At 54.1% G+C, this 8,763-nt stretch overlaps 1 protein-coding gene across 2 annotated transcripts; it reads right to left on the reverse strand.

The window, feature by feature from the left end:
- Window positions 1–119: 119 nt before the first annotated feature.
- On the reverse strand, window positions 120–5,968 carry ARL5C (ARF like GTPase 5C). Of its 2 annotated transcripts, none has more exons than XR_188060.3 (6): window positions 5,873–5,968; window positions 5,216–5,276; window positions 3,935–4,082; window positions 3,140–3,223; window positions 1,021–2,605; window positions 120–885 (listed from the first exon to the last, which is right to left on the reverse strand). XR_188060.3 is itself a non-coding variant. In XM_004454943.3 (6 exons), exons 1-6 carry the CDS (start codon window positions 5,916–5,918, stop codon window positions 837–839), a joined length of 540 nt encoding a protein of 179 aa, XP_004455000.1. In that variant the 5' UTR covers window positions 5,919–5,968; the 3' UTR covers window positions 120–836. The 2 variants fall into 2 exon arrangements, 1 of the variants encoding a protein (XP_004455000.1); XM_004454943.3 differs by having other exon boundaries at window positions 2,454–2,605.
- Window positions 5,969–8,763: the final 2,795 nt, after the last annotated feature.

An 8,763-nucleotide genomic window follows, 5' to 3' on the forward strand; every position in this document is an offset into this window, starting at 1 on the left:
TTGCTCCCTCCCATTTCCAAGGCAGATTTTTTCCTGCCAGAGTTCCTTGCACAGAAACAAAAGCCCATATGAAGAACGGGTAGAGGCGGCAGGCAAAGATAAGAGGTGACCAGTTTTCAATGGCATTTGTTACATTTTTATAAAAATCCTAATACAACTTAAAAAATAATAATTTTTTTAAAAAAGACAGACAAAATAGGTAGGCCTTGTGGGAATCTGGGGTATTTGGGAGGAGTGGGATTCACATTGGAAGGACATTGAGTTAAGGAGATACTAGGGGCTTAGAGCTCAAAAGCTGTGGCCAGAGCTAACATCTCAAAGGGAAGGGGAAACTCCCAGCTTTTGGCTCTGCGTTCTTCCCCCTGAGCCACCCCTTTCACCTTTCTGGAATCTTCTTTGCACAAAGTATGGGAAGAAGATAGCTGAAGGGACACAAAGCTTAAGGGAGGGGGGCTAGAAAATAGAAATTCCAGGGGTCTCTTACTCCACCCATTCCCACATGTCCTGCACACTTTTCTTATAGAGAGGTTGAGAGCAGAGGGTAGGGGGCTCCGTTTCATAATCCCTCAGCATATCCACCAGCTTTCCTGGTGCCTCCAAGAAGGACCTGCAGCCACGGAGCAAGGGGGCAACTTTTTCTGCTGTCCTGTCTACAGTGATTCAGCGTGTGCAGTCCAGCTCCTCAGTGGTGGGTTGGGAAGATGGTGGCAATCTTACTGTCCACAGCTGCCTTGGCTCCCACCAGACATCACAGGAAACTAATAGTCTCTTGGGTTTTCCACCCACACTGTGGATGCAACACCCCCTTAGTATCTGGTTTGCCTGGGGTTGGGGCATCAGCTGGCAGTGGCCCGAGTCTGCATCCACTGGAGGCCGGCAGGCAGCCTGCAGGGAGAAACAGGGCAGGGATCAGCATGCCCCATGATCTTCAGTCCCCCAGCCCCTGCTCAGAACAGTCTGAGGCAGACAGCATAAATTACATCCAATCATTCAATCAATCAATATAAACTGCCTGAGTACCTGCTGGTCATCAGGTACTGTAAAAGGGACCGGGATTCCTGGTGGAAAAACAGACATGCCCTCTGGGACTTACATTCTAGAAGAGATGGATATTAAAGAAATGGTCAAACAACTAATTCTGTAAGTACATACTGTGATAAAGGGTAGGAAGGAGGTATACAGAGGTCTGGGAATCAGAAAGATCAACTCTGAGGAAGGGGCCTTCCTGGGCCCCTTAGCAAAATCTCTGGGCAAGACTCCAATGCCTGCTCCCCACCCACGCCATCGCTGAAGGCAGTGCCAGGGTGACTTTAAAGTCCTGGGAAGAGGCTCCATAAGCAAGCTCCCCACTAGCCTGTGAGCGCCCAGAGATGGAGTCTTAGTCTTCTCTGCATCATCCCCATCCCTTGCCTGGCACATGGCATGGCTCATGGGAGTGCCTGAGAAATGTTGGTTGGATTTAACTGACTGTGGGTCAGGGGACTTTTTCTTGACCCCCGAATGGCAAGGCCCCTGCCTGAAATGTGTGGTTCCTTGCAGTGACTGTGCCTGAAGTCTCCCCTGCTTCATCCCAGGCATCCCCAGCCTCCTACAAGCCCCCAGCCTGTTACAATGCCACTTGAGAGGAAAGAGGAAGGAGAATGCAGCAGGCCCGACAGTGGCTCTTTCTATGTGGCCGAGCTCTTTCGTGTCTTTCCGGCACTTACTCAGTAGCTAACTTCTTGGTTGGCCCCTCCGTGGCCCCCAGAATGGCAAGATACCTCCCCCCTCACATACTTCCAATCTTCCTTTCTCTTTCTCCTTAGCACTTACTACTATTTAACTTACTATATCTTTTCCATATTTGTCTTGTTTATTGTCTGCCTGTCCCACTAGAAAGTATGCTCCATGAGGGCAGGGATTTTTATCTGTTCTCTGGAGCCTCAAACAGTGCCTGGCCCAGAGTAGGTGCTCAGTCCATGCTGAACAAATGGTTCTTTTTCTTTCTACAGAAACCCCGGGGGAAGTAGGGAAAGCCACCCTCCTCTTTACAGATGAGGAAACTAAAGGTCAGAAGGCTTGGGCCCCAGGTGTTCGCATGGCTGTCTCCTTCTCTTCATTCAGGTCTTGGCTCAAAAGCAGCCTCCTTGGAGAGGCCTTCGCCAAGCACCAGAGTTCAGCCAGATCTCTCCTGATGCCTGGGACCCTCCATGCCTGTTGTTGTCCTGTGTCACGTTCTTCAGAGCACTCGCCGGGCCCTGGAATCGGGTCTAGGTGGAATGCTGCCTCTCTCCCCAGTAGAAGAGCCCCCTAAGAGCCGGCACTCAGCGGAGCTCGGGTAGGTGCTCAACTGACTTGGCCCAGGGGCCAAGCATCCACCCAACTTGGAAGGAGAGAAACAGGAGAAGGGATCTGATGGCCAGCTGTCCAGAGGTGGGGCCAAGCCCTGATGATCCGGGGGGGCAGTCACTAACCCTTCCCCGGTGAGGGCACAGCAACCCTGTATGTGCCACGGGTGGTCTTTGATGGCGCTAAGGGTGAGGAATCCGGAGATCTCCATGGTGGTCATGGAGTCCTTCATGTCCTGCTTGTTGGCAAAGATGAGGACTGATGCATCTCTCAGAGCCTAGGGGAAGAGAAGCCCACCCGGTCAGCCTGTGGACACAGCCTCCCCTCCCACCGCCCCCACAAGCCCTCCCTGGCTCCCCAGCTGTCCTGGCTAGGACACGGCCCCATGAGAGTCCTCATCTCCACCCTCCACCAGGTGGGTGGGTGGAGCCCCAACTGTAACAACTACACTGAGTGGCACTGGCAATTAACAGGCCCCCTCCCAGCCATAAGGATATAATCCTTCTAACACCCCCGTAAGGTTGGAATCTGATGATCCTCTCCATTTTATAACTGAGGAACTGAGGATGAGAGAGTAGAGTGACCTGCCCAGGGTCCCACAGTGAGTGAGAGGTGGAGTCAAGACTTGAACCAGGACTCGGACTTCTCTGGTTCACTGCTGTGAGGAAGTTGTTGCCCCTCATCTGGAATAAACTAGCTCTACCTGAGCTGCTAAGATAGGGGCTGGGGCATCAAGAATGAAGTTCAGAGAGGCTGAGTGGGTAGTCTGGGGCTGAAACCACTGGGCCGTCTCCAACCCCGGGGGACTCACCTCATGGGCCAGCATCTTATACAGCTCCTCCCGCGTGGTCAGCAGCCGATCGCGGTCTGTGCTGTCAATCACAAGGATGATGAACTGGACGGCAGAGGGGAGCCGTGAATGGGGGGCTTTCCTTTGGTGGACTTGTTTGCCACCTGCCATGCTCCACCACTGGTCTCTGTGCTACCTTGATGCCAGCCCTACAGAAACTGTCCAGTCTCAAGACCTCACCAGCCTAGCCCCATTGTTACTCCTTTTCTATCCAGATGTGGGAAGGACCCCACACGTGTCTGACTGCACCAGAGGCTGTGCGAAGCACCGGATGTTCATTACTCCATGTAGGCCTCTCCGTGACCCAGTAGAATTGGCACTATTATTATCCTCCATTTTACAAAGGAGGAGACTGAAGCTCAGAGAGGTTAAGTCTCTTGCCCTCGGCCACAGTCCATGAGAGGCAGTGGTGGAATTCAAACCCAGGTCTCCCTTACTCCAGGAGTCAAACCACTGAGTTCTACTGCTGCCAGAGTAAGAAAGAAGGGTCCTCAGAGACAAGCTCTCCCTCCCCATCCAATGCATCTGCCAGCATGCAGACAAAGCTGCCATGAGTATTCAAAAAATTTAACAGGCCTTGACACAAATGCATTAGCTACCGTTTTATTATTACTTAATTCTCACCACAGCTCCAGGAAGTCATTATTGTGATGCCCATTTCACAGCTGGGGGAACTGAGGCTCTGAGACGTTAAGCGATTGGCCTCAAAACCACTCAGCTGCCTCAGAAGCATCTCCAGCCTCACGCCCTCCTCACCTCAGTGTTGGAGTAGTACGAGTTCCAGGTGGAGCGCAGGGCCTCCTGCCCCCCTATGTCCCACATGAGGAAGTGGGTCTTCCTCAGAACGATCTCCTCCACGTTGCTACCAACAGTGGGACACGTATGGACCACCTCATTCGTCAGGCTGGGGAGGGCGGAGAGGGTAACAAGAGCTCAGCACAGCCCCCACCAAGCCCCCTGCTCCTAGGGCAGGCTGGAACAGACCAAACACTGCCAGGGGCCAGGCCCTGCTGAGCACAAGAATGTGGACAGGAGGGGGACCAAGCCCTGCCCCGGCTTGGACTGCAGAGGCGAGACTTATTAAAGCAGTCGGCTCAAACTTGAACTTGCAGTCGAATGACCTGGGACTCTTGTTCTTAAAGTGCGGATTCTGTTTCCTGGGCCAGGGCCCAAGATTCTGATTTCTAACAAGCTTCCAGATGATGTGGATGCTGCTGACCTGTGGACCACACTTTGAGTAGCAAAGGCTTAGGAAAAATGACACAGACACAGGGGAGGGCCTTCAGAGAGGCACTTTGTCTGAAGTGACATAGAAACACACACACACGTTTTCATATGTAAGGAATGCCTCTAGAAAGTTACCCGGAAGTTACAACAGTGCTTGCCTCCAAGGGAGGTAAACTGGGATTAAGGGGTGAGAGGGAAGTTTGTGTTTCATTTTACCATTTACATATATTGCTTTTGCAGGGGAAATTTTGTTCCAAGTAAATAAAGTATTTTGGACGCTTCAAAACGAGAATGGTTCCAGCTACAGAGATGCCACCAACAGAAGGAATTGGGCAAAGATCTGATGGGCATTTACTCAGCACAAGCACGTGCGCTGGGCTTTGCTAGGCCCAGGAGCTTCAGAACCCAAGCAGACCCAAATCTGGCTTTCCCGATCAGACAGTGTGCCTTTGGGTTTGAAGAAGAGGAGCATTTTAAGGAGCACAGGTAGGGGGCGGGGGTTAGAGAGGAGGGGCGCGCAGCGAAGCGGGCGAGATCAGCAAGGCTGCAGAGAAGAAGAAACAGGTTGCGACTCCCTTCAGGCCCATCCGTGATGGCTTCTGGCAAGGGTCTGGGGTAGATAGGTGGGAGCAGTGGGGACTGAGGTTGCCCAGACCATGCAAGACCCCGAATTCCAGACCTAGGGACACTGAATGGAAGGCCCACTCTACCAAGAGGGTCACACCCCATCCCTCCTCCTGGCTACAGGGGGAGCCCGGGAACCCAGGAAAGGGCTCCCAGCCCCCACACACACCCCCCGGAGTCTCTTACAATTGGTAGAGAATGGTGGTCTTTCCTGCGTTGTCCAAGCCCACGATGATAACCTTGTGCTCTGGAAGCAGCCGGGAAAGGCAGGGTCAGGCCCAAACCCCATGACCAAGGGATCGTGTGCGCAGGAGCCTCCCGAGGAGACTCGTGTTCCCCGGCTGGGGAACGTCTGTCACACCACTTCTGCTCTCCATGCAAAACACAACGGGCAGGCGCCCTCCCCACCGGGTGGGCAGTGCCACTCCCGACAGTGGAAAGCAGAGCTGAGAGCCCCACCCCCAAATCCTCTCCACGTTTCCCGGAAAAGTGATGGTCGGAAAGGTCCGGGGCCCCCTGGGCTTGCCAAAGCACCCACCGCCAAGGCAAAATCGCGGGAAACCGGCAGCGGCCCCCTCCCGCCAGCGGTGGCGTGTAGCCCGGAGCGGGGGGCGGCTCTCTCAGCCCTGCGCCCTGGGGCGCGCCAAAACTCGGGACCCCGAAGGAGCGGGCGGGGAGAGGGGAGAGGGGAGCCAGCGGAGTGGGCGGAGAGCGCCCACACAGCACCCTCGGAACCCTCGGAACCCGAGGTCGCCCGCGCGTCCGCCCCGGCGACTCCAGATCAGGGAGCCCCAGGAGGAGCGGGATCAGAGCGGTCGCTCGGATGCCCTGTGCGCCCCTTACCCTGATTCCCGAAGATGCCCGTCAACTTGGAGATCAGCTGTCCCATGGCGGTCCCCGGCGACGCACCTGCAGGGCTAGGCTGCCTGTGGGCACGCGCGTCGGGCCCGGGCGCTCCGAGCCCAGCCTCCCGGGGAGCACGGGGCGGGGCTTCGCCTGTGAGGCCACGGAAGCCCCGCGGGTCACCGGCGGGACGCGGGAATCCCCTGGGACGCTGACCCCTTGCGGGCGGGCGGGTAAGGACGTCATGATGACCCCCAACCGCCTGTCCGCGGCCCTGGAGGGCAAGGAGAATGAGGTGCCAGACTCTGCACCCCGCCCTTCACCCTGAAAAGAGTTCTGTGGATGCACTGCTACACACACACACACACACACACACACACACACACACACACACACCATTCCAGGCTCCCCCCCCCCCCACTCCCCGTCTACGGAGACTCAGCGCAATCACCCCTCAATGGGACCCCAGCTTTCCCTCCATTGAGCACCAAGTCTGAGCCCTAGACTGAAGCAAAGCCCTAGGCGGTGCCTCTTTTGCACTTAGATGCGTGGGACATTTAGCTTACTGAGCCTCTCTGAGCTGGTAGACTATTCTTATCCTTGCCAGTTCTCCAGCTGTTTCATTACTGTGGGTCTTCTGGGCCCACTCAGAGTGAGTTCCCCAGGGGAGCGGCCCCACGGTGCTGGGGATAAACCAGTGCTGCTTCTAGGATTCATTGACAAACCTACTGCAAGAGCAGCTCCCTTGATCCCTGAGGCCAGACACCCTACAGAGGGGCCCCCAGATGCTAAGGCCCAACACAGAAGAACCTGGGTCAAAAGAAAACCAGGAAGCCAGACTGGAGGAAGGGAGAGGAAGGGGGAGCTTCTTTATTGTGAAATCCTTCTTTGCTTAAACTGGGAAAACCCAGAAAAAAAAAAAAAAAAGAGAGAGAGAGAAGTGGGGAAGGCAAACCAACCTCAGACCAGCAGTGTGGTTAGGAGACTCCCAGCATCACTGGGAGAGCTGGCTCCTTGCCACAGCCCCCCTACAGCCCCGTTATTGCTCGCCTCTACTTAGACAGCAACCATTTAACTGGTCTCCCTGCCTCCTATGCAGGGCAACCTCCTCGCAGCCCTATTAACCTTCCTGAAGCACAGCTCAGGGTCTGTAACTCACCAGCTCATAAACCTTCGATGGTTCCCCATTGCCTACTAGATTCTGATCAGTATCCTAACTTGACATTCAAAAGCTTCCATGAACAACCTCACCTGCCTTTGCAGGTTTATCTCCTATGTTACCCACCCAATGCTCTCCCTCCTGTGAAACACCTGCCTGGTTCTTGCCCACGCATGCTCAGCTCTTTCAATGCCCTTGCTTTTACATTCTCTCCTCCTGGCAGCCTTTCACCCCCTTCTTAGCTGGGAGGATTCCTGAGACCTGCCCGCTGCCTTTCCATGAGGCCACCCAGGTTCCAAGTCCTGGCTTGGCTCTCCAGTCAAATGGGGCTTCTCTCCACACGGGGATTGTGGGTTGGCATTTCTTGTTCTTGTTCATCTGTGGCTGTGGACACCCCCACCCCCATGCCTAGTCCAGTGTCTGGCACACAGTAGGGCTTTGTTGCTGTTGGGTTGAATTAAAATCAGTTCAGCTACAGTCTGAAAAATGGTGCTTGGAGTATTGAAAAAGGAGTGTGAACAGAAATTAAAGAGGACTGGGGAAGCTTGTGCAGAGAAAAGGGAAAATTATCTCACTAAACACAGAATTTTCATCCCACCTAGATCAGTGCCCAGAGCTAAAGCCTGGAGAATTGACTAGGAGAGCCATCTGGGCTGGTTCAGCTCAGCCCTAGGAAAGGAGGAGATAGAGTTGCAGCTGGGGTGGGATGGGGATACAGAAGTGTGCTGGGAGAAGCAGCAGGGCTTGAAGCATTTTTACCATCTGTTTCCTGGGGGAAGGAACCTCTTATGCATTCTGCCTGCTTGCCCACAAGCCCCACAACTGTAAAATTGAAAGTGACGCCCTGCTAGCTGGGAGCACATTCAGTAAACAAACAAGAGAAGGCACCTCCCAGCAAGTCCCAGAGTCTGGATTGATGGGGAGCATTCATCCACTCATTCACTAATTTGACAAATATGAGTCAGAAGTCAGGAAAAATGCCAAGTCGACAAGATGGACCCAGTTGGGGCCTTCACAGAGCTTACAGTCTATAGGGAAAGGCAAATAAATAAGTATGTTATTACAAAATTTGGTGTGCACTAAAAAGGAAAATCCCTGAGTTACAGTAAGTGGGTAGAACTAATTTAGGAGGGCACCAAGGTACACTTTTCTGAGGACTTTTCTCTCAGGGTCTCTGACTGGGACACTCCCTGTCCCATCCCCCTTCTCCCCTCCCCCAGAGCGAGCACCAGCTCAGCTCGCTTTTAGAAGGGTGGAAACCATCTGCCACACCTTGGGCCTAAGACCTCACATCCCTCATCTCTCTCTGGGGCAGAACCTACAGCAAAGCCTGTCAGAGGAGGAAACAGTTAGGCAGGGCCCGGGGGGAGGGGTCCCCAGCCACTGTGCCCACCCTGGCAGGTATCCCTGAGGCATCTGGGGTAACCTGGCTCCATCCGACTTCAAGAGTGTTGAAATTGTCCCTTGTTGACAACTACCAAAGTGCTGACTGCGCGATCAGTGTAGGTTGCGGGCCTGTGGTTACCAAGAGACAAGAACATTTCTCTCCCCAGCTTCCAACATCTCCAAGCCAGCTAGAAACGCCCTACCTGCAAGTTCTGGGTACATGCAATTTCAGGCCAAAGGCATATGGAGAGGAGAGAGAAACATGTTCGGATGCTTGCTTCTTTCCTCCAATCCCTCTCCCCTCCTTTCCCCCTACAGAAGCTGGGACATCCTGGGATTGGATTTG

The sequence above is a fragment of the Dasypus novemcinctus genome, chromosome 21 (genome assembly GCF_030445035.2).
Source record: "Dasypus novemcinctus isolate mDasNov1 chromosome 21, mDasNov1.1.hap2, whole genome shotgun sequence".
NCBI classification, from domain to species: domain Eukaryota; kingdom Metazoa; phylum Chordata; class Mammalia; order Cingulata; family Dasypodidae; genus Dasypus; species Dasypus novemcinctus.